At 40.4% G+C, this 26,142-nt stretch overlaps 3 protein-coding genes across 5 annotated transcripts; 1 reads left to right on the top strand and 2 right to left on the bottom strand.

Annotated features, from left to right (window-relative positions):
- Nucleotides 1–323: 323 nt before the first annotated feature.
- On the bottom strand, nucleotides 324–13,953 carry LOC142982804 (uncharacterized). The gene is made up of 11 exons (XM_076129488.1): nucleotides 13,199–13,953; nucleotides 9,478–9,664; nucleotides 6,704–6,899; nucleotides 6,219–6,494; nucleotides 5,727–6,028; nucleotides 5,325–5,613; nucleotides 4,986–5,209; nucleotides 4,671–4,866; nucleotides 2,733–4,568; nucleotides 507–2,114; nucleotides 324–422 (listed from the first exon to the last, which is right to left on the bottom strand). The coding sequence occupies exons 2-11, from the start codon at nucleotides 9,661–9,663 to the stop codon at nucleotides 361–363; spliced, it is 5,175 nt and encodes a 1,724-aa protein (XP_075985603.1). The 5' UTR covers nucleotide 9,664; nucleotides 13,199–13,953; the 3' UTR covers nucleotides 324–360.
- A 1,240-nt stretch (nucleotides 13,954–15,193) lies between these two features.
- On the top strand, nucleotides 15,194–20,840 carry LOC142982653 (coiled-coil domain-containing protein 102A-like). Of its 3 annotated transcripts, none has more exons than XM_076129271.1 (2): nucleotides 15,194–15,266; nucleotides 17,063–20,840. In XM_076129271.1, the coding sequence occupies exon 2, from the start codon at nucleotides 17,083–17,085 to the stop codon at nucleotides 18,217–18,219; it is 1,137 nt and encodes a 378-aa protein (XP_075985386.1). In that variant the 5' UTR covers nucleotides 15,194–15,266; nucleotides 17,063–17,082; the 3' UTR covers nucleotides 18,220–20,840. The 3 variants fall into 3 exon arrangements, with proteins under 3 accessions (XP_075985386.1, XP_075985385.1, XP_075985388.1); XM_076129270.1 differs by having other exon boundaries at nucleotides 15,241–15,362; XM_076129273.1 differs by lacking the exon at nucleotides 15,194–15,266 and adding an exon at nucleotides 16,635–16,934.
- A 590-nt stretch (nucleotides 20,841–21,430) lies between these two features.
- LOC142982607 (uncharacterized) lies at nucleotides 21,431–25,776 on the bottom strand. The gene is made up of 8 exons (XM_076129186.1): nucleotides 25,636–25,776; nucleotides 25,249–25,399; nucleotides 24,906–24,999; nucleotides 24,256–24,499; nucleotides 23,686–23,817; nucleotides 23,041–23,136; nucleotides 22,491–22,632; nucleotides 21,431–22,150 (listed from the first exon to the last, which is right to left on the bottom strand). Exons 2-8 carry the CDS (start codon nucleotides 25,395–25,397, stop codon nucleotides 21,595–21,597), a joined length of 1,413 nt encoding a protein of 470 aa, XP_075985301.1. The 5' UTR covers nucleotides 25,398–25,399; nucleotides 25,636–25,776; the 3' UTR covers nucleotides 21,431–21,594.
- Nucleotides 25,777–26,142: the final 366 nt, after the last annotated feature.

The following is a 26,142-nucleotide window of genomic DNA, read 5'->3' as shown; positions in this document are numbered from 1 at the left end:
CAACTCGCTCAAATATTTTACAATTTTAAATATAGCGTGACCTACACCGATAGAGCTCCGTTTCGACTTCGGCCGAGGCGCGAGAACGACCACCGTCGACCGCGAGCTCCGCGCTCGGCGATCCGTGGCAGCTTTTCGTCCGGCGTCCTCGGCACCCGCCCGTCGGGCCGCGGCGGCGACCGAACGGCGGGAGCGGTCTACGGCGCGCGGCGACCGCTCGCGTTACCTCCCGGGGGGCGGGTCGCGGGGTCAGTCCAGCGTCAGCAGCAGCGGCGCGGCGCGGGGCGGGGCGGGGCCGCGCGCTGGCGACGGGGGCGACGCGGCGCGGGGCGCGGGCCGCGGCTCCGCGCGCCGCCGCCGTCACTTGGCCTCGCGCCGCCGCGCGCCCGCGCCCGCCGCTCCTCCGCCGGGGCCCTCGCCGACTGTGGACGAGACGCACTTTAGTACCGACCGAGTTACATACGACGCTAGGTATTATTTCGAAGCGATCGCTTCGTGGGACTCACCGGCGCTTCTAGTTTTCCTGCGAACGGGCGTAGCGGCGGCGGTCGGCGGCGCCGGTTCGGGGCCTGGCGGCGGCGGCGCGGCCGGTCCCGGTCCGGGCGGGACCGTCCCGTGTCGAACGGAGCGGCGCGTCCCGACGCCCTCGGCGCCTTTCGCGGGTGTCCTTCCGGGTCCTCGCACGCCTTTACCCGCTTTGCCGCGAACCTTACAGATTAGCGGCTCGTCGCTATCGCTGTCCGAGTCTTTTCTCTGCTTAGCGGCGGTGGGCGGCACGGTCGGCGCCGCGGGCCGAGGCCCGTCCGTCCGTCGGGGCTTCTTCTTCGGGCGGCCGGCGGGCGAGGTACCCTCTTCGCAGCTGAGCGTGGAAGCGCCCGAGCTCTCTGACTCGCGCCGTCGTCGTTTGACGGGCGCGACGGCGGGCCGCGGGGTGGCGGCGGGCGCGGGCGCGTTGGGAGCGCGCGGGCTCGTCTTGTCGACGGAGCCGCCTCGTAGACAGTTGCGAGGCTGGAGGGCGGGCGAGTCGGCGCGCTCGAGCTTGGCGAGCGCCGGACTGAGGCGCGGCGTCCGCGGGCCGTCGGCCGGGCTGCTCAGCTTACTGCTGGAACGCGTCCGCACGCTGGTGCGCGCCACGCGTTCTAGCGCAGAAGGCGAGGGCGATTCCGGCCGCTTGCCGCCATAGTCGGGCGTCGGAATCTCGATCAGAAGCTGCTCCAGCAAACTCTTATCCGGGAAGTCGGCCTTCAGAGGGAGCCGCTCGAGCTTCGTCTCGTCGATCTCGTTCCGTTCGGTCGCGTCACCGTTTTCCGTCCCCGCCGAGCGCTCCTCTTTGACGTCGGGCTCGGTAGGGCCCAACTTCTCCTGGTTGGAGTAGGTGTACAGCGGCGGCGAGACCCGACTGGGCGGCGGGTCGAAGTCGTCGAGCTTGGGCTTGTCGCGGTGCGGTTCGGCGGCGGCGGCGCGTTCGGGCGCGGGCGGCGGCGAGCGCGGCGGGTCGGGCTGCGCGGGCTCGGAGGCGGCGCGCTCGGCGGGCTGGCCGGGCGCGGGCTTGGGCTCGTCGTCGTGGCGCAGGATGGGCGTGGGAGCGCGCGCCGCACTGGGCGACGGTTCGTCGGGCGGGCGCCGCGGCGCGTCGTCCCCGTTCACGTGGTCGGCGTGCATTTTCGCCAGCTCGGCTTCGATGTCTCCGAGGTCGTCGATATCGGGCGGTACCGGCTCGTACCTCGGCTGGCTCCCCGCTAGCGACAGCCTCTCCAGCAACTCGTCGGAGGCTGGAGGTTGATCGATCACGCCTATTATCCTCTGCACTGAGGCGGGGCTGGTGGAGCGGGGCATGTCGAGTCTCTCTTTACGCTGCGGACCGGGCGGTGATTGGCTCGCTTGATTGGGCGACTTCTCCGATAGAGCGTCCATGGATTCTATGCCAGAGTCTTCGCCCTGCGCTTGTGAGGCTGGTGAGCGACTACCGAACTTATCGGCGTCGGGTCTGGCTGCTCTTTCAGCCACCAGTTTGCAATAAGACTTGTCTTTGGGCCGTTCTTTCCGCCGTGGCGAGGCAGGAGGCGACTCTACCCGAGTCGGTATAGTCCCGACATTCGTCGAGCCCGGCGGTTCTGTAAGCAGAAAGTTTTAAAGTTATTCATATCTGGTTACATAATAGGGATGTTTCCATGATTAAAAGTTAGAAATTCTAATACGTCCATCAATCACGAAATGGGAAAATATTTGACACGTATTTTTTCTATAAATCGGACTGAGGAAAGTTCCAAAGTGGAAGGCAATCTTTTTTTCCAAAAAAAATTACAACACTGTGACGTCATGCACCTATTCAACTCAATGTATCTACGTAATTGTGTAACAATAAAATATTTTCTTACAATCACACAGACAAAAAAATTAAAAATTAGGTAACATCCCTATTGATGTAGAACACTTTGCAAGAACTAATATGATATCTTCCATACATTTCAGGCGATATGTGCAGACACTCTTCACTCATTAAACAACCAAATATAATTATAAATATCCCCATACAAATTTTGGAATGATCCTGTACTCTTCTTCATATTTTGTATGTTATGTTTTACTGAACTAATGCATAGAAAGACGGCTCCTCTGCTGGTCTACCTGAAAACCAAATTTCTTAGGAATGGATATGTGTGAGGATGAATGGATGCATCTAAATATGTAATTATCTTTTGAATGCATGATTTAAGTAAGGAAATACATACCTGTACAGGAACTGTGACTGGTTTTCCTCTTCTTATCAGAGGTGATCAGTCCGTTGGGTGAGGTAATAGCACTTTCGGCGAGTGTCCTTTTCAACTTATTGTCATCGTCGGCGCAGCGCGGGTCGTAACTCGCGTCTGGCGTTTCACCACTCAGCGTCCACTCTAAGTCCTTATGACACTTGAGCAACCTACTATCCAACTCACTAGCACCGGATTTTGCACTATCCACGTCCGATTGCACTGTTTTTCCCTCACTGGGCTTACTATCACATTTCGCACCATTGTCCGCTTTTTGAGTCGGTAACTTCTTTTTCACTTCATGGTTGTTGGGCGTCTCTCTGTAACCTTCGTTTTGCGCATATTTGCCTTCCTTGTCGAGCGTGTCATTCCGCCACTCTTTGTCCCGCTCTTTTTCCGATGATTTGCTACTTTCAGTGAGTAGTTTTAACTTCTTTTTCATTTTCAAGTCTATACTTTGCACTTTGTTATTTAGTTTGTTGTAGTCGTGAGACTTGGTGACTATGTGAGCGTTTTTCGATATCGTCTTCATTCTGTACACAACGTTGTTGTCGCCCGTGATCTCTGTCTTGATCGCGTCCCCCTCGTAATGGTTGTTAAGCTTTATGCCTTTGAGGTTCAGATATTCTTCATCAGTCTTGTTTTCAGTGCTTTCGCCCGACTTAGACGCTATCGACTCCTCTGAGTCCCTTCGGTGAGACTTGTCGTCGGACTCCGAAGATTTCCTGATCTTGATTTTCTTCGTATGAAGGTCCCCGGGACCAAATTTTTTCTTCTCCTTTTTGGAGTTCTTTATGACAGCTGAGTTTCGACCTCGAAGACTGATGTGCAGCGGCGGGACTCTGAGTTCACCTTCCGGCGTTTTCTCGCCTTTCTGTTGATTGACAAAGCTGATGTCGGCCTTGTAGACCGGTTGAACTACAGGCTCGTTTTTGTCTAACTTTAACCTGAGTTTTATCGATTCTTTTTCCGTTTGGGGAGACTTGGGCGCGTCGGCGGGCGATGCCTGCGGCTTGGCCGGCACGACGGGCTTTGCGGCCGCCACGGTCTTGGGGGGCGTGGGGCGCGGTAAGGCAACTTTGGTAGATTTCCCATCGCGGACAATCTTGTCCTTGAGCGTGGCGGGTTTTTCTTTAGCGCCCACGGTGCGGGGCTTACCGCCTTTCTGAGCTAATTTATCATCCCTCTCCTTTCTCGCGAGCTTGTTCCTTCTCAGCTCGTCGTCGGGGCGGCGCGGGTCGTCGTCCGTCGTGGTCTTGGCGATGCCGAACATTTCGGGCGCGGCCTCGACGCTCTCCCTGATCTTGCACTGCGCGACCGTGAGCTCCTCCGCCTTCTTCTCCTCCTTGGGCGGCGGCACGTCGTCGTCGCGCATGAGCGTCTTGATGAGGTACTGCTTGCTCTGCTCCTCGATCTCGTGCGCGCTGGCCTGCGAGCCCACGGTGGCCGTGGCCACGGAGCTGGCGGCGCGCACGGGCAGCTTGAGCGGCGGCGGCATGGCGTGGCTGGGCGCCGCGCCCGCCGCCTTGAAGGCCAGCGGCGCCGCGCCCGAGTGGTTGGGCGTGGCGCCGTACGTCTTGGAGGTGGACTGGTGGGGGACGGGGGGAGGGAGCATAAAAGTCTGCGGGGAATTTTCATAGGGCTCCGATTTGGGAGGGTTAGAAGGCACGTCGTTGCGAGGCGTTTGCGGTTCCGTAAACGTATTGCTGTTGTTAACGTACTGGTCGCCAGTGATCTCTTGCAGTAGCGAGTCTGGCGTCGCTTGCGTCGAGTTGTTCCCCGATAATAGCATGTCCAGTTTCGCGCTTGCATCCAATTCTGAAATAAACACATCAATATATTCTCGATCTTATAACGAGTACTCTCAAAAGAAATTATGCGGTTCAGGGGACCAATCTGTCAGTGGCAGTAATGTGTTACCTGATATCGCAGAGAAGGCGGTATCATCGAGGTTGAGGTCATCCCCGAGCGTGGGCATGAGGTGTTCGAGATCGCTGTCGGGCAGGTCGAGCAACGCCAGCGAGTCCCGGTACGGCTCGTTCCAGTCGGGTTGCGTCGTGGCCCGGGACGCCGCGCGCTGACGGGCAATGTACTGCTGCTGATACCTCTGGAATTCCTGCGATCAATCGCAATATGTATGTTTAGAATTGTTAAATCGCACTAGGTTTAGATTTCACATAAACATTAACCTAATACAAAGCCAGTAACGACAACACAATGCAACGCTTCGCTCACCTGGAAACTCGACTGCGTCTTCTGGTCCATAGAAGCGGTAGGAGGAGGCAATAACGCCTGGAGGTCCTCCGGCGTGACGCGCGAGTGCTGCGCGTGCGGGGCCGGCGGCGCGGGGGACGAGGGGGGCGCCGACTGCGACGGCGGCGGCGGGCCCCGCGCCCGCGGCACCTGCGACCGGTACGGCGGCGGCGGCGGCGGGGGAAACGCCACCGCAGAGTAGCCGCCTGGAAACGAACACGATCGACGTCAGTCAACCGAACGGGGGAAGATCGAATCTGAGGGATCGCAATACTCTTTCGGGGTGGCGAATCGAGACAAAGAATATAGAAAATGACGTACCCGACTGCATGACGACGGAGCGGCCGGGCGCGGGGGAGGGCGGCGCGGGCGACGGCGGCGCCGCCGACATGTGCACGCGGTACGGCGCCGGCGACGGAGGCCCGCGCGCCGGCGCCACGCCGCGCCGCACGAAGGCGGGCGCGCGCACCGCCGCCCGCGCCGGCACCGCACCGCCCGGGCCCGCGCCGCCCGGCGCCGCCAGGGGAGCGGGCGAGCGCGACCCCGCCGGCGCCGGCGTGCGCGCCGACCGGTAGTCCGCGAAGTGCGCCCGACCCACCGCCAGCTCCACCTGTCGCGAGACACCATTGCACTTTAGCGTTCGTTATTTACAATAATAATTATTTTTCTAACGGCGAATCGTCGCATTCGAGGGACGGAACGTTCGGAAACCGATCGCCTCACCTGGCCGTCCTCCAACCGATCGAGCTTCGCCGGGTGCGGGGGCGGTTTCGGCCTCGGCTGCGGCGCCGGCGCGTCGTTCTGCAGCAGGTTGACGAGCAGCGGCGACGACATCGCCACGGTGGGCAGCGCCACGGTCGACGTCGGCTGCGGCGGCGACTGCTGCGGCGGGGGCGCGGCGGGGGCCGGCGACGCCGGGGGCGCCACCGGGTACGGGGGCGGAGGCCCCGAGAAAGCGGACGTCGACGGCCGCGCGAACGGACCGTCCGCCGCCGGTCTTATGCTACCGGTTGGACCGCCTATTCCTGAAATAATAAAATATTATGGTTAGCTCACTGATTCAGTCCTAATAAGTATTTATCTACACATTTCTAACCCTATTTATTAAGATTTGTTTCTATTACAAATTCATCATCAAAATGTTGAGTTACAAATTTTAATGTCCAATAGTGATGAAACTACAAAGCTTATCGTATCGATTAATATGCTTCTCACCTAGCGTGTTCTCCTTCCGATGTATGACCCTCGCTTGCGTCATACTGCCGAAGGGGAACTCGCAGCGGTCCTGCGTGTTGGGAGTGGGGATGTTCTGGGGGATCTTGCCGTCCATGGGACACACGGTGTTGGGCGACTTGAAGTTGTCCCGCGGCGCGGCGGCGGCGGCCTCCGAGCTGCTCGTGGACGCGCCCTCCTCCGCGCTCAGGATGTGCCCGATGCCGCTCAGACCCGCCAGCAGCTCCGCGTTCGGTTGACTTCTCGACGTGCTCGCATCTACAATGGATATATCATTATATATCACTGTCATATTATTGTTTAAACGACAATATTGTTTAGAAAGTCACAGCGTGCGCATGATCAGATTGAAAGACAAAACGAGAAATAAACTACATTCAAGTTTTAAAAAATGAGCAAGCCTTTCCAAGGGCTTTATCTTGAGACCGGATAGGTGAACGTGCAAACAATCAGAAGTAGCGTCTCACCGTCGGGGTCGGTGTTGATGCGCAGCTCGGCGCCGTGCTGCAGGCGCAGGCTGACGGCGGCGTCCCCGTCCAGCTGCACGGACAGGATGCCGAGCGCGCGCAGCTGCGGGGCGCCCGCCGCCGCCAGCGCGCGCAGCCGCGCCGCCGCCGCGCGCGGCACCGACAGCGTCACGCGCACTGAGTTCCACGGCTCCACCTGACACACCACACACGGATTAGCGACACTATACACTTACTACGATGAACCGACACGTGTCGAATGATTTTCCGACCTTTGCCTAGCGACCCGCTATAAAGAAACGAACGCATAAATTGAGCCATAAACCTTTTTGTGGCTGGTTGGCTGAGCCCGCCCCAATAACAATCGCAAACTTAGCTTTTACGATCGAGAAACTAATAGGCCCTATACATTACCGCGTCATTAACACATTTAGAACGTGAAAGTAGATAGAAATGATGTGTCACAATGACTTTTCTGGATCTTTTAACTAGTGGATTCGAAATATCACAATAGTAAGGGGGTGGGCTTTGCTAGATATTGAGTCACCGTATAAGGATATATATTCGATGACCTACAGATACTCAGTAGATATGTCATCAAAATTCAAAGAATTTCATAAGTTGCTAAGGTAAATTACAGATAATAAATATTTTATAGTTGAAAAGGAAACCTATCACTTTTCTAGATACATGCGATATGTTTAAACTTTGCCATTTGCCAGTCCTATTTAGTAGATTTATTTAAAATCCAATTCGTTTAATAGACCCAACTTTATTGGTCTATAAAATTTATGGAAATTAGACTACTAAAAGGTGCACTGAAATCGAAGTTGATTAGATACCTATGGTTTTGATTGTGAATGGTATAATTACGGAAATAAAATCCACAAACTTTTTTTTTTCTAACTGGAGAACACGCGAATTTAATTAATATACATACAGTTTTAATAAATTCTATCAATATTTCTTAAAGTGTCATATTACTGATCGCCTTTTGAAAAAAACCCTATTTGTATAAAAAAAATCTTATAGGACACTCAAATTATACCTACTAAACATATATTTCTAATATCTTTAATAGTTACCGCTTTAAATACAATCAGAAAAGTAGTGTTGCTTTAACATATACGTCTATGTAAAACATATCATATGGGTATATCCGATTTATTTTTAACCAATCTATGTAATCTGCTTCATTGAACCAGCGCGACACAAACCATTATCAGTACTATCAAGTAATACAAACTAACAAAAATATAAATACCTAATAAATTGTATTAGAATCGAATGAATATCGCGACGCAAGTTATATTTGTCTTAACAGGTGTCATACCGGCTGATAACAGGTGGTTAGTGTGTTTGTTTATGCATGTGCTCTGGCCCAGTTCCGACCGAAACTAAACCGGTAAGGGTCAACACAAGCGTAAGGGAAAAACATATTTTTTGGGGAAAACCTGTAGAAAATTACAGAAATGTTACGTTTTGTTCTGTCTCTTTCCTTCCTATAGTATTTTTTTATTGGAGAGACAGAGATGAAAATAATTCAAATTGAAAAGTGTGTATTGCTAATTTTTTGGCTAGTTTTTTTTAGGTTTCGGAGTTCGAATACAACTGTAAACTTATAGTTTGTCATACCGATTTACTGCAAAAGTGAGAGAAAATACCGTTTATGTTTGATTATTTATATTTTATCCTTTTCCTTCTACATCTTTAGGAAAGAGATGGTATAAACATTAGTATTTATTCATATAATATTTCGAGCGAAATGTGTGAAAGCCTTTAGATGTTGCTCTCATTTGTCGTGCAAACACTCGACTCGAGTCATTGTACGCACTAAGGAAGTTACTAAGTAAAACGCGATTACAAGTAAATACATCTATAAAATTTCCCTCACAAATATCTAGCCTGCTTAGTTGTAAAATTACTTAAGTACTTTGAGAATACGAATTAAATTTCGTGGAAAAGATACCTAAAATAGATTTATTTATTTTTAGAGATTTATTTTTTTTGTTTCAAAGTCTGTCATTTTTTACATTTGTCTTCTTGAATCGTTATGTGACAAAACATACGTATGTTAATTTGTCAATTATATTTTTCTAAACATATAACAGTTTTTTGAGACAAAGATTGATTCATCACAATAGTCTTACTAAATATTTTTAGTGAGACTAATTGGTATTATGTCACTATTTATCGAACGTTATTGCGTGTCTCGAGCGAGTGAGAGTATAACTAAGCGTGAAAAATGATTGAAAAAACACAGCGGCCAGCCATGACTCATTCTGATTAACCCAAAAAAAAATAACAAAGAGGTACTTGTTCCAAAAAAAGAAATTAAATTATTACTACACCTATTTTGGAAGCCTGGCACTAGAATTATCAAAAGAAAATATTTTTTGTTTAATTTTAATTAATAAATATAATTATGTTTGAATAGATATTATTATGCTATGCTGATATGAAACTTACAGTTCATTGCAATCATATAAAACTAGATGGCGCTACATGCACATCAGGTGCATGCAGACTGTAACAAGTGATATTATGAGCTACTTATAATAAAAATTCTTGTCAAATATAATACAGCAAGCGTCATACGCGAAATCTCCTAATTCTAATGAAAAACTATAGTTAATATCCAATGCTTAAATCACTTGGAATCTCTTTCCCACACAGTGGGTTATTAAATTGAATGTGACTGTTTGATAACGTCAAAACAGGGATAAAGGCGGTGAATTAAGCAGTATAAGTATAGAACAAGTGTGTATTGTTACCTTGTTAACTTTGAGCGTGTGCGGATGCGGCTCGGCGAGTAGCGCGCGCAGCTCGCGCAGCAGGCGGCGCAGGCGCGCGGGGAACCGCGGGTCGCGCAGGTCGCCCTCGCACGTCACCACCACGCCGCACGACCCGCCCCCGCCAGCTCCGTCCGCTGAGCCTAGCCCATCGCTGTCCGCTGCCATGCTGCATCAACAATAACATCACCATTAATTACACAATCAAAATAAAGGTCATTTATTGAAACAAATTTTACAAGGTCAATAAAATATTTTTTCTACATTATTACTTAAAAAAAACATTATTACACGAATTGCAAATTTTCAGAAAACATCATTAATTAGCTTGTTGAAATCAGTGAAATAATTTAAAACAAGATCATGATTATATTTTGAATTGATTGATTATATTATGTTATTGATAGTTGTTGTCAAATGTTGCAAAAGTACTACCAAGTGAGTTCATCAAATTAAGACATTTTTCTACCAATAAAATTCATTTTCAATAACTTCCAAAACCTATCTTCCTATCAGATGCTCAATATTTGTAACAATACAATCTATTAATTAATCAAAATAAAAATATTATCTACAAACTGGCAATACTATAATTGTATTACCTAATTAAAATACATATTTTTCACTTATGAAATTATGGTTTGTTATTATTTCCACCTAATAATATATAACACTATACATAATTATATACTATATATGGAGCCATCAATCATTTCATATTTACCTATATTTTGTATAAAACTAACAGTTTCCGTGCAATCAATTACAAAGATTACTCATCTGCTATTAAAAACTGGTCAAGATAGCAACTATGATTAAAATATTTTAACAGTTGAGCCAAATTGTTGAAAAAATGTTATTTAAAATATTAATGATATGTTTGTTTGCCAATTTCTATATCAATGTTTTTCTTAGAATAAAATCAGATCTTTTTTAATACTGAATGCCTACAGGAATGCAGGTACAGGATTTATCAATTTTATTATATAGTTTTTTCTCGGTCACATAACATCACACATCAACAATGAACATACTTATGTATTTTATTCCACTTAAAGCCAGTTTCATAGTTTATAAATAAGTGACAGGCAATTTTTTTGCTAAAAAAGTATGAAAGCAACTGTCAAAATTTCATCTGATAAACTTGATAGATATTTAGAGGAGGTGAAACAGGGCCTTACTAAGAAAACAAAAATGGTGATAAGATTTAGTTTACATTCATGGCCAATTTGTCACAAAACTTTTAATCAGACTGCAACTACATAAATAAATATATGTGTTATGTAATTTTTAATTAAGTTCAACAATATTTACACTACAAAGTGCATACTTAATCTATAATCTGAACCACAATAAAACATTGATAATCTTGGCATTTTGGTTTTAAAAAATAATGACTAATTTATTATGATGATGAACAGTGAATGTATTATTGCAAAGAAGCAGTATTTCATGTTTTTCTACTGTTATTGTATTTGATAATGTGACACCTAGGAATACAGGCTTTTTCAATAAATAAACAAACAAATTAATACCATGAAATGCAATTTAATTAATTGAATATGTATCTTTGCATTTTGATTGTCAGTATTCTTTTATTAATTTTGATCACAATGACATTAAAATATTAACTGCTAAATGTATAAGGTATATGATTATATTGATTTAAAAAATGAACAAAAAATGGAAAAACCGCTGAAATAGGAGAAATACAAGAACATATTGTGATGATAAAAAATGAGTTAGTTTGTGTAGCTACCAATTTATATTCCTTAGCCTGTTTGAGTATCCTGAATATTACGTTTTATACTAACAAATAACTATTAGCAAGAAAGTTGAAAGTAATGTGTTGGAAACTACAAATATGACTGAAAATGCTAATAATATTTGTAAATTGTCTACTCAAACTTGCCTATTGGTATGGGGAAATTGAATATTATAATCACTTCCTCTAAATTAAAGCCTGGGGCTGACGTAACAAATTGATAAAAAAACTCCAATTCATTATCTGACATCCTTATTCATCAAAAATCTTGAAATAGCTATATGAAAAGTTTTCCTAAATTGATTATTTTCCTATGTTTTTTAGACAACTCCCGCACTAAGAATTGCTCTTGTGTCGCGGGGACTTTTTACAAACATACAAACAACGGACACAAAGCACAACCAGACCCGAAACAATTATTTGTGGATCGCACAAATAATTGTCCCGTGTGGGAATCGATGCAAATCAATATTTCAAATTCAAGAAATAGATGCAAAAATTCAAGGGTGATATCTTTATATATACCTAAAGATTGATAATGTGAAGATTATGAATATAATGAAGTAATGTAAGTTAGCACAAATTGAAGTTAATTGCTAGTTATAACTAATGGGTATTGTAATAGGTATAGAACTAATAACTTCATATTTAAATGACATTTTATTTTGTTAAGTAAAGGCTGATATTCTATAAGTTTATCTATTATATTCTATACAAACTTTACTAAATATTACACAAAAGCCTAATTACCTACTTCAATTCATTCATTTGTTAGGGACTAACAGGTTTTTTATCATAAAGGTAGCTTCAAGCAGTATGTTATAGTAAGCATATTCCTAAAAACATTTTTAAAATATAGTGTATTCAATTGTAAATACCTCTATACATAAATACAGTATTTAGTTTTATGGCCAATAAATTATCTACCTAGTACCTATCAACAAGTTTAGATGAGATTTTCATTACAAACTGTACTTATTGCTTATTATAACTAATGAATGAGTGACTTTCAAAAATGGTATGTTCATCTTACAGGAACAAGATAAAAAAAAACTATCTAAATAACTTCAATGAACATGACACTTATACAAAAGTCATAATCATAGGTAAATAAGATTGTTATATTTTAGTCAAGAAAATGTACTGTAATGATTACTAAGTACCTCAAATAGGTATGTGGATATGACAAATTTCACATCTAAGAATTTTATGGGAGTCACAGTGTTATCATGATAATGGGGATCAAAGGGAGACTATTATTTCACAGATTTTGTTGTAAGATTAGTAACAACATCACTCAGTTCTGTATAAAATTCACTTGTCTAGTACTAATTACTTTTCTAAATATTAAAACCAATAAAAAGAACACGTATGATAACATACTATCAATCCAGTCCATCCATCACATCTTGTCCTAATAGGTTATGTGATTTGTCTATGGTTTTTCAATCAAATGCAATTTTACCAACTATGTTATCATATTTCTGTTTATTCATCAATCACAATAAATACACATTCACGTTAGTAGTAAAACTACACAAAGTTCATGAGTGCATTGATCTGGTAACCTTATGATATTTATTTGACAGTTTGTATATTTGCAAACACTAATCAGCAAGTAGGGCACCAAATGAAGATGTAATAGACATTGATATAGGTACACTTACTACGACTGAAATCATTATTGTGGTAGCGCGTGTGACAACAAAGTTAAAGTATGGACAACACGGCGGCATGTTACACAACTTCGTAAATCCTAAACTATGACTCTAAAGTCGCTTATATCGCCTGTTATCGGAGTTTTCAGGCGGGCGCCGTGCGAGGCACGTCCTCGCCGGTCGACCGACGTCCTGTCACCCACCAATGTGTCCATTTTGAAATGAACATCGCACGTCCCGACACCCCGCCGAATGTAAATAAACCAAAAATTGCACTCACCTCTCATACAATGTCACATTCCGCTCAATTCCACACAATTTCTATTCCCTGGTGTCCCAAATCATCATGGAAAATGAAGCGCAACATTACCGTCCGGCTCGGACGCAAAGCAATATCGGTCCTATGGTCAGTGTCCACTCTACACCAAAAACATATGACACACCACTGCTGTCCCGGTTTGGTGCACCCGGGTAACTGTCCGAGACTTATTTTTGCTTTTTCACAAACGATCACACGACTAGAAACACTACAATTTTATCACGAATCAAATCCACTGAATTATGTTCCAGTGACGCAAAGCTCATATATCGTGAAGAGCAGCAGCCATTTTGAAATGTACGGGGAGAACAGTCACAGCATGGAACATTCGTAAATTACAGCCGCTCCCGTCTCTCGCTACACTCTAATGCTAGAGCGATAGTTGAAAAACTTTATGCAGTTTCCATTTTTACACTTTAGATCACAGAACTTCACTCCATTTTCTTATTGAAACTATCCAAAACAACCTAAGCGACATCCGATAATTCCAGCTTACCCCATTTGCATGACACACATAAAATAGCAAAAAAACACTCAAAACACTTAAAAACGTACATAAAACGTGACGCGCCGAATTATGAGAAGTTAAAGCATCGCATCAATATAACAGTCCATTAGAAAAATCGCTAAAAAGATTGGTATATAATTTACAAATAGTTAATTCGGTACGAACAATAACAACGGCCGCCATTTGCAATTTTCAACTTGACATGCGCACTGACTCGCAGTAGACAAACATAGATACGTGACGTAGCTTTTAACAAGCGTAAGTTTTGGTAACTTTTGTACGGAAATTATTTAAAAAATAAATATTTCTTCACTATTAGGTCCAATAAATACAGATGTTAATAAAAGGGGCATTTAAAAAATGATATTAAATGTTAATAATATAATTACTACATTTATTTTTCTATTCGTGCCGCTGTTACAAAGTCATATCTCCAGTTTTTCATGCTCCACTGAAAGCTATCTGTGATTGGATAATAATGTAATCTTCATATTTTTAAAGCAATTTGATTGGCTGCCGCCACGAAACGTGAGGACACGAATCACTTCCTGTTGTTAATTTAGAAAAGCTAGTATGAACCTTTTTCAGAGTGATTTTTTTTCATTATCGTGCGCTATACACTATCTAGACAAATGCGATTCGATGATGTAAATAAAATAGGTATCCTTCTTTAAATGCACCTTTTTTAATTTTCATTAAAATAATTTACATATTTTCCATGCCTTGAAAACATCATATATTTTAATCATAAATATTAATAACACCTTAACATGGTAATTAATAACTTCATTTATATCAGGAAGACAACATTAAAAAGTAAATAATTATATCCAATACACAGTATGTAATGTTATTAAGCAGGCTTTTGATTATCTTTCAAAGAATCTTTTGGTACTGATTGAAAAAGTCCCTTTCGGGCCATTTCATCTGCCCAATCCTCCATTTCTGCTTTTCTGGAAAATAAAAAATACCCACGTTAGAACATGTTTCCTGTTATTCTTTAAATATCTCCATAATAAATATATATGGCTCGCTTGTAATCAATTAACTAAAATAAGCAACAGAAATTAACAGCAATATGCAATAGATATACACCACATCGCTTTACGCCATTCATTAATCATCATTTTGTTTTTGTTAATCTGGTATAGAAACTTGGGGAGAATTTAACTTAATTCGAGGGGCAGATAGAAAGCCAAATTGCGGTTGTCGAATTTATTAGCCTTGTTCACTACTTATATTTCTTGCCAATAAAACTATTCTCATAATTTCATTTAGCTATAGCTTTATAATGTGCCAATTTTAACAGTCCGTTAACAGTTTCATAGGAAGATATATCAAATATAAGCAGAAATAACTGTCCAGATAATCTCAGATGTTTGTTCTTACTAGTAAGGAGACAATCTAACCCGGTTTGTCAGTACTTTACTGTCGTGCAAAAAATGCGACACTATTTCTACTGAGTGACAGATTGTTTATTATAGCAACACAGTACCGCATAAAAAAGTAGTGGCGAACGAAGTGAGTGATGCTTTTATTATTTAGAGTTTAAATTTAAGAAATATTCTACGAAAATCAACGTCAATATGTTTTGAATAGTGATTATATGCTACCAAGGTATGCTTAATTGAGTACAAATGCGTATATACTTTAGTTAACGTAAGATAAACAAGTGCGAGAGAGTTGTTGACTCAGACAAACACCTTTATGATCCTAACAAAGTAACTGGTAATTGTTTTAATATTGTCGTTAAAATACTTTCTTGTTATATTTTTTATGTAGGTTCCCACTGTAATTAATATATGCTAATTAACTGGTACTGATTAAGCCTAATATTAATTATATTGAAAGGACTATGAGTTATGACAGATCAACTCGGCAATCGATTACTTTCATTTCGTGTAGGTACTAATACAAACAAATTAAAATAAATGTATATACATTTTTTTTTAATCTTTTGAATTTCACTTTTTTTTAAATGTACAGCATATAAAAAAAAAGGTACCACTATGGCATTCTCACTGTACATTTTTGTATTGCCCTGCTTGATATTGAATTTCATAATAATTAAACGTCGTGAGGGGCAGGAATTATCAATTATTCAGCTGGACAACTTATTTTATTTGGTCAAAATATCCCTACTACGATTTCTACTAAAATTTAATTAACAAGCATTGAGTTATATTGTACAAAAAGAGTCATTCAGAACCGAAATGTGTGTTGTCTCTATATTAATTCAATATTTACCTCCAAAAGGGCTGTTAGGCGAAAAATGAAGTCTAATAACATGCATTTCAAAGGTGCAGCTCAATACCAATTATTGAAAATCAAATTCTTTGTCACTGCACACTACCTACTGATTACATGACTTAAAATACAGCCAGATTGACATTCACTTTTCAACATACATAAAATGAAGCCTTTTTCCCATAGAAGTACAAAATTCTACACACTGGCAGCCAAAAACTGAGATATTTAAGAAATTGACTGCCTCCATGGCGCAGTGGTTTAGGTCATCACGCCAACACTACTGCGTCGGGAGGTCGTGGGTTCGATTCCCACACGGAGCAATTATTTGTGCGATCCACAAACAATTGTTTTGCGTCTGGTTGTGCTTTGTCTCTGTTGTTTGTATGTTTATAAAAGTCCCCGCGACACAAGAGCAATTCTTAGTGTGGGAGTTGTCTTTTAAAGAAATATGCCTTTTTTTGAACATAGGACTTATTTGACTTATTAAATAAAAATCAAAGAGTATTTCACCAGTTTTGTATTAACTTGTAACAGATTGTCAATTTGACGGCTATGTTTTAAGTGATGAATAAGGATTGACTCCTACTTTAATTGAGTATTTAAATAATACTTACGCATAGAAATCTCTATAAGTCTCTTCTCTTACTCTCTTAACAAATACATAGAGAAGAGCGCCCGCAATGCCTGCCATGATGAATCCATTTCTGACTATATTCATGGTCTGAGCCCAGTGCAGGCCACGCATGATAGGCTTCGGGCGACACGGCGGCGGGCCAGGCGGCTCGGGACAGATCTGAGGGCACGGTGTCGGCGTAGGCGCCGGGCACGGCGGACACGGAGGCAACTCGCACGGCTGTTTCATACTGCTGAAATAAACTGGAAAAACAAGTGTTTTTGACAAGTGTTAGACATTGTATAAGCGATAGTTTTTTTTCGAATGTAAGTGCCCTTAGATATTTTATGGCTCGTTACGGTTCTCTTACCTTTAAAAATATAGGCCCAAGCCCGAGATTCCTAAAGCATGTGATGATATGCTGTCGAGAGAGTAAAATATTATTTTGTTCCAGGAATTAACAACAAATGAAAAATGGCTCAAAGCTCGCACGGTGGCAGTCACCGACGAAGTAGAGATCACGACGGAGGAGGCATGAGGTACACCAACACAGACTGGGAAGCCAAAGAGGCTCTCTACCAGCGAGAACTCGATGAGGCGAGAGCACGAGCCACACAGATGGAAAAAACTATGCGCTGGTGGTCCGACTGCACCGCAAACTGGCGGGAAAAGTGGAGCAAGGTACGTAATGAACGTAATAAAGCCAGGGAAGAAGCCAAACAACTTAAAAACAAAGTGGACACACTCTCTAAGGAGTTATCTATGTCCAAAACTGAAAAGACAGACATGGAACAACAGCTGATCGAACTGAAACGTGACAACGAAAAGCTGTTAAGTATAGGCGAGAGCAGAATCTTAGCAGGCGACCTTACCACTGAAGATGGTGTGGAGTTAAGGAGAAAGAACGTAGGCTACATATCACCTAACGACCAGCCTTCGATACGACAGAGGGCTTCTTTAGACTCGCACAAGTTCTCCAATGTAGACAACGTACTCGCCAATAAGTTGAGTGAACTAAGGCTAAGGTTAGATGAAACATGCAAAAATCTGCAGAGCGAAAAAGACGAAAAAGCTTTCCTTCTGTCCAAAATCGAAGGTCTAACAGCTGAACTACATAGCACTAAAGTGGAACTGCACAGTGACAGGACGTTAGGGTCGACGGACTCGAGCCACAGCGAAGTGGAGAGGTTACAGAACGAATTACAGGACGAAATAGCAGCTAAACAAGTTTTAGAAGAAAAAACAGCAGAGTTGAAAATGGAGATAGAACGACTTAAATCTGAGAACACGATACAGTGGAGCAAGAGAGAGTTGTTGGAGACGGAGAATATAGCTATTCTTAGAGAAAATAAGAAGCTGTATGGACAGGTTTGTGAGCTCAGAGAGCAGATACACAAGTTGAATAGAATATCAGATGGTAGCGCGTACTTCAGTGACCACAACAGGTTGGATTCTAATATACTGTACGTCAGGAAGACGAGCGCGAGTCCGCGATCTCACGAGTCTAGCAACGGCTCGTCTGAAGCGAACCTGGCGCATTACGACGCTAAAACCAACACCTCCGGTGAAGACGACGAACTAGCGATAGTAGAAAGAAATGATAATTGTTGAAAATACCTTGTTCCAGCCTACAGGAATCTTCTCGTTGAACTTGAAAATTAAATAAATGTTACGTATGTCAAATTTAAATTATGTACAGAGCACTCTACTCTCTGGTATTGCATTTAATTCTTCTTTCAGAGCTCAAAGATGAATAAAAAGTTCAAATGTGCGTTATATGCGTCTTATTAGTTAGTGACGAGTAGAAAATTTCACGTATTTATTGGCGGGCGTGAGATGATACTGTGTAAAATATATTTTTATTATTTTAGTCAAAAAGTAGAAACTGTTGGATCTCATAAAGGTGTTTTGTGCAAATTCTAAGGCTAATTTCAGAAACTTTTAGAACTTGAGCTCTTTATTTGATACAGGGGATATTCAAAGGTTGTATTAACTGCAATTCACTTTGACTGAGAACACGATAATGTTCTACCTTATTATTATTTGATTATAAGGCACTTATCAATTATTGTTTCTTCCTCTTTTATTACGTAAAATACTCAAATATACAAAATTAGTCTTTATACTCTCAGGATGATTTTGTATTAAGTCTGAGATGTATGAAAAAACCTTTGTATTGTACCTCTATCTAGGTTTGAAAACTTCAGTTTGTAACGATAATTTGGTTTTTGTTCGTTATGAATGGTTGTGCGAGAGAAAACCGCCAAATAATTTAAGTATTACAAAATTGTATAATTATCACGAAATAAAATATAATGGATGCATTTAAAATCATTCCATTGTGGATAGATATTTGCAAATAAATACGTAATGAAAACATTTTACGAATTAAAAATATACGCTTATTCTTGAAATTTAGATTATGACATGGATAAAGTTACGTTCGAAGAAAACACCGCATCTTTCATACATATTATTATTCAGAAAACTTTACTTTATGAAGCGTTTTAAGCTTAGTCAAAATCATAAATATATTTATTTCTTTACTTCCATACATCCATTAAATCACGTCTTTATCCCATCGGGTTACGCAGAGACCAGAATCGTGACTTACATTATTTAAAAAAAACTATAAATTTATTAAACCTTTTTCATACAAAACATAATAATTTGTATTTTTTCAATGTAACTTTATCCGTATGTCGACATAGCGATCCTGTACGACTGCGAATAGAACAAAATAGGTGTTATAGTGATTGTTGATCATTGTGATAGTCTAGTTTTACATAGTAGGACTACTTTAGGCCGCCCCCGGATGTACTGAGGCCCGTTTTATTCTGTCCATTACATAAAAAGTAAAAAGACAAGATTTGAAAATAATCTCCTTATTACACATAGATTAAGCTAAAAAGTGGCTGAATTAATTTCATTTTTATGTTTACTACTTTGCTCAGGCTCAGCAAAAATGTTTCTTAATTCCTATTTGTCAGTTTGTATGAAATGATAATAATCGTCTTGGTCTTTTTTGCCTTGGACACTTTGAAACGGGATTTATAAATGACAGTAACTATCGGAAACTTGATATTTCGTTCATTTTACGGCGCCCGTTTTTATAAAGCCCTCTTGCGACAGGTTTCCGAACCATTATGATAATAATATGATACTGATATACAGAATCAGTTCGTGAAAATTTTAAATTCTTTCTCCGATAGTTACGAATAACATTGATAATTTATAATCATAACGAATATTTTAATAAAACAGTTAATATAATAATACTTAATTTAAGGCCTAATTGCTATGTAACTTGTATATTGTATTAAGTTATTTATTTGCTTAACTTGCCCTTAAAACCAGCTTTAGAATCCAAAATGATTATTTTAATTTAGAATACCCACAAAAATATTTCAATGACAATTTTATTAAAGAAAAAAAAACTTTTTAAAATGACACCTATATTTGTGTATGTGTTGTGACTAAAATTATTATTTTTTATTTAGAGCCGAGACCATATTTTTGTTCTTTCAGTACGTCCGTATGATTAGACTGTTATAGACTTGGAAACACGGTTTTAAAAACTCATTGGACATACTAAAACAAGTTTATAACAACAATATTCTTTGTTCTGAGTTTGGACAGCACTTAAATTATTTATTGATGTTGATGTGTACTTATGTCATTGATGTTCAGAGGCGCCCATAGCCAGTTGCGCTCACCGGTCGGTAAACGATCAGGTTAAGCAACCATTGGCGCGGTCATTCCATAGATGGGTGACCGCATAGTGGTATTTGAGCTGGGCGTCTCCGTGCTTCGGTGGGCACGTTTAAAGTCGGTCCTGGTTGTTGTCTACTAAGATAACAATCGTTGAGCCACGTCAAAGGCCTCTCGGGCGGCTCGAACAACTTTGACACTAGCTTGATCACTAACCATACGACAAACAAACATTGATGTTCAAACAACCATGCTTCCTAGTTTGATATCAGCCTATTGATACGGACCTAAAATAATTATGCTTTAATAAAATTTCTTTCTCATTTGAAAATGTTACGTTACGTCATGTGCAATAGCATTATATTGCCGTCTCACTCTCACACTGTACTTTTTCAAACTACCCTTTATTTGCATTGGCCTAAATAAAGTTCAAACATGTGTCCTATATACGATAAATTGTATAGAATATAATTAAAATGTACCTAATTATAGATAACAATAAAGAAAATGTCGTGTATTACTTCTGTGTTTTGTGTTTGACTTTATGCAGACCCGCGCAACTTCGCTTGCGTCACATAAGAGAGAACTGGTCAAAAATTTCCCCGTTTTTGTAACATTTTTTACTGGTACTCTGCTCCTATTGGTCGTAGCGTGATGATATATAGCCTATAGCCTTCTTCGATAAATGGACTATCTAACACTGAAAGAATTTTTCAAATCGAACCAGTAGTTCCTGAGATTAGCGCGTTCAAACAAACAAACTCTTCAGCTTTATAATATTAGTATAGATTTATCATTAGAAAAAAGCGAAGTGAATCAGAAACGAATAATATCTTGTTGAAGGCGTTCAGGAAGGGGAAAGGTAGCTGCTGAAATGGCTGCGTTCACATATAGCTAGCTAACTCATTGCTCGCGACTCTGTCCGCGTGGTCGACAGTTATTCGCTATAGGCCTTATTACCGGGATAATTTCCGATCTCATGGGCTTTCCGGCATGAATATTATCCTATGTCTTTGCTTGACCCGAAATTATTTTAAATAAAAAATTTAATCCAAATCGGTTCTCTAGTTTATGCATGAAGAAGGCAGAGAGCGTAAAAAATACAAAAAACTACTCTATAATAGTTTATTTATCGAGAGTATCACAGTATTATACATAGTCTTTAGAGCCTTATATTAATATATGCTGTTCTGCTTATACTATATACCATGACTATCACCATCTCGCTCGCACACACAATTATAAACATCTAATTGCACTAAGTACCGCCTATTGTCATGTCCCATTTTGGAAATTAGCAATAGGGTCTATTCCCATACGTTTGAAACGAGACTTGAGAATCGTTTTCTTTTGATCGCGTTTATCACTTGGCCCTAATATTTTAGTAGCCATGCCGGTGCTGTAAGACACCCCTACATTCCTTACGATTACAGAATTAGAGGTGTCAGTATTTGCGCTAGTCGATTCCTTTAGTTTATCGATTACTTCTATTTGATAAGTTTGGCCGCCATCTTCGCTAGTTATAACGCATGGTAACGATGATAATCTTATTTTATCATTGTCAACTGCCACTTCCGATATTTCTTCAAGCGATGTGTTTTCAGCAGTTAGTTTTGGTTTGTCGAAGCTGCCTACGTCTATGTCTATGACGTCACCATCGCTCTCGTGTTCAGAGAGCAGTGGAGGAGGCTCATCTTCCTGGGAACTGCTGGTGCTGGATACACTCGACAGTCTTTTCCGTTTCCGGCCCTTCAGTAACGATTTTTTAGACGAATTAGGGTTAGATTGTGATCCACTCGGTTCATCTTGTGGTTTTCTTTTCTTTGTAGCTCTGTAAAAGAATCATATAATTTATTATTATGCTTGCTTTTCCGAAAGTATATAGCGCTATGTATAGTTACTGGTATGTATTTTATACTAGCTAATGCCCGCATCTTCGGCCAAGTGGAAAGATTTCTCTAGGTAAATCAAGCAAAGTATCTTACGAGTTAATTCAGATTATTTTCTATTTTATGTGAAAGACGAACGAACAAACAAACATATGTACTTACAAACATTCTCATTTATAATTGAAGTAAGTTTGGAAGAATTTAATTACAAGTTTTCTCAAAATTGAGACGGTGGTTTTGCATATGAGAGCCACTTATGCTATAATTATTATATTGTATTACCTTTCTTTAGCACCTACAAGATGTCCAACAGGCTTCACTTTGGCTTTCATAGCCTTAGCTTTGATAGACTTGACCCTGTCTGCGTCTTCTTCCTCATATTCATCTTCATCATCATCTGAGCCTGCTGGTTCAGTTTTATCATCTGCAATATTTATAAATAAATTAGTTTGTAATATTTTTTCTACTACAGGCGACTTCATCCGCGTGGAAGCCCTTCCCGTGTAAATCCCGATCCCTCGGAAACTCCGGGATAAAATGCCTATGTGTTGTTCTGTGTCTTCAGCTACCTACATACTGAAATTCAACGTAATCGGATCAGTGGTATTTGCGTGAAAGAGTAACAAACATACGTACATACTCACAAACTTTCGCATTTATAATATTAGTAGGAAGTAGGATAAAAATTAAGCACTAGTTTTGTAATAAAAAGGACATACGATTTGCCATAAGCTCGAACACAAAATGATTGAATTCGAACTCATGTCGTGGGTAAGCCAACATATCGTTTAAAATATTGACAAAAACAAATTAAGTCTATAAAAGCACTTACTTGATTTTTTGTTTCCATGTATACCAGAAATGATGTCCATTAATGAAGTGCCCAAGTCATTGGCAAAGTTCTTATCAGTATAGTCTACATGACCAGCTGGGAACAAAGAAATAATTTATTAAGTACAATACAATTACACATGTTATTCCCTCCCTCTCTTCCATCTAACGAGATATAAACATACATAAAAACGCCTTGTTCCCAGGTCGGTAGGTAGGGCAGGCAGATTAAAGAAAGCCGCATTCACATTAGACTGATGGAACATATTTTACTTTGATGTACTTTTTTAATGTGTAGGTTACTCCTTGACAGTAAATAATATTGTAAAATAAAGCATACTACACGATAATAATGACCCTAAAGGTTTTTAGATCAGCAGATCTACATAATATGTTTTAAACAACTATATTATTAACTGTATTACACAAAACATATAAGGCTGATTTTAGTGTTACGCCGACGGCACGCGCACCGTCAGCGCCTATGGCCGAGATATATGAACTTCTAGGAAGCGTTTTTAAATGACGCGTAGCTATCAGCGCGCACATTGGTCAGCGCCGATAGCTGCTTTCAGGCGATCAGTACGATACTGATACGCGCTGAGCTATGAGCGCCAGCCTTACTTTTTCACTTATACATACATACCATTTATAGCTTGCTTAGATTTTTCATATTGCAAATGAAGGCCACTCATTTCTTTGATTATATCCAGTTCTTCATTCTGTCGCAGGAATACACCTTTGGGACGCATGCTCAAATTGTCTAGTGCTGGACACCCTGTTAAAGATAATTTAGATTTTTTGTTATCGGCAACACTGATTGACTATGTAGGGAATTCCCCGAATGGTTTTATTGTGCAGTGATTCTGTTGGACGACATTTGCACCTCTTAACCTTGAGATGTTATTGATAACAGTTGACTTATAACTAAAAGGTATGATTTGTAAATTACTATTGAATACTTTTGATATTCATAAGATATGAATATCAAAAGTCAACTTGTTTATCTATGCCAACATTTTAATGAAAAATCGTCATACAACTTCTGCCAGCAATGTAAAAAATATTTGTTACATCAACATCAAATGATGATAAATCCTATAACAATAACATTCTAAATCATAAATAAACTACAACTATAAAATGCAAAATCTAAGACATGTCTTCACATTCGTCACATAAAATAACAACTATATAATATTGAAAAGTACCTTACCTTCTAAATATTTCCTATAAGACTGCTCCATGCCCCTCTCTCTGGCCGCAGCATGAAACCTCGTATGTTCAGCCAGTATAGTCCCCAGTATATACAATATGTCCACCCGCTTGTCCCTCCGAGCCACTTGCTCTATCCTCTCGATGTATGGAACATCTTCATCCACTAAGTGCAAGTGAGCAAAGTCCTTGAATGGCTGCAGTTTTACTAAAGCGTAGACTAGGAATAGACCCACTACTGACTCCTGAAAGAAATTGGTAGATGGTGAATAATGAAGTTTAACCCTCTTATTTATAAACACACTATAAACCTATTTTAGTTAAAACACTACTATAATATGTTTTCTCTTTTTCATTTCACTTAGGAGTGAAAGAAACAAAACACTTTAAAAGCCTTTCATAACTTCATATATTTTTATGAATAAGAGGGTAAATGTTTCAAGATGATTTAAAAGATGTTTTATTTTGTTATTAATATCATGTGTTCATGTAGCAATTTAGAATGCCTAAACAAAGATAGGTGATCACTGTAACAATGTCAAATAATATGAATTATTTTTTTTTACATTTTTAATTACCTAGCTATCATCAAAGAAAGAGAAAACAATAATTTTATTTTTCTTCACAATTAATTAATAGTTAATAACTCACCTCAAAGTTGCTAGTATTAGCAACCATATAATATTTAGCTATATTTATAACTTCTTCAGATAATTCTGCTATTTCTGCACCTGAGCTTCTTTCCCTAAAAACATTAATGATATCATTAATATTATCAGTGATACCTTAATACAGTAACATTAATGGTGGAGCCAGTTACAGTAAAATACACAGTAAAGCATAAATAATTCCTCTCACAGGTATAAATAGAAAAAAAACTAAGACACATTTTTGGTCTGCTAAACAAAAGGCCACCCGGCACCCTTGAAGATTTAGTTACACCGCTGCACTTGGTCATGCAATTAGTAATAAAAGTTGTATTTAATATACTTACTCAAATAAACTAGACATCTGCATGTCTCTGAACACTGTGTAGAATACTTTGAAATTAACTGGTGATTCTTTGAGACATCTGTGCATGAGCTCGTCACAGTCGTCCGCAAACCCATCTGCTATATGTGACTGCAATGCGTTAGCAGCCATCGCTAAAAGAGAATAACTTATTTAAGAAGTAAATTTTTATTATTATTTAAAGAAAATATGTGCTTTTACTGATAAAAAAGAGCTCTACACGATCAATTAAAGTTTATAGTAACGTTAAAGTGTGATAAATATATATTTAACATTGAAAAAAGCATGGTTTTCTTTAAAATTGATTAAGTTTAGGTATTTTAATGTTTTGTTTAATTTATGTTTAACAAATTAATTGTGCAGCAAATACCTGTTGCTTTACGTTATTTGTACCAAATAAATCTAGTTCTAATTATATACGAGGTCTTTTACGCTCGGAACATAATTATTTTTTACAAATATTTATTCAAATAAATACAACTTCGTCTCCAGCCCAAATTGTCTGAATTTGACAAATGACAATAGAGTTTGACGTTTTGTTGATATATCGAGGTCACTAGAGGCTGGCCAAAATGTCACTAAATAGTTTTAGTCGATTTACTAAAAAGTAAAGGTACTCTGCAGTATTGCAAAGCCTAATAAAATCCATTTATTCGCAGTTTATTTACGATTTACTTAGTAGTTATAATAATTAGAGAACCGTTGTTATTTTTATTAGATTAATGATTTGTGACTCAAGTTCGGGTATTTATTTTATATTTTTAAATTAATAGAGCCTAAGTAACGCATTAAATTGAAAGTCTGGCGTTTAATTCTACACAAACCTTGTTCATAGTTTAGCCATTATTAATAATTATTGTGTGGAGATTGTTTGGAT

This window comes from Anticarsia gemmatalis, chromosome 22 (genome assembly GCF_050436995.1).
Source record: "Anticarsia gemmatalis isolate Benzon Research Colony breed Stoneville strain chromosome 22, ilAntGemm2 primary, whole genome shotgun sequence".
Classification (NCBI taxonomy): domain Eukaryota; kingdom Metazoa; phylum Arthropoda; class Insecta; order Lepidoptera; family Erebidae; genus Anticarsia; species Anticarsia gemmatalis.
Note: the sequence above shows the minus strand (reverse complement) of the source record. Positions and strands in the feature narration are given on the sequence as shown.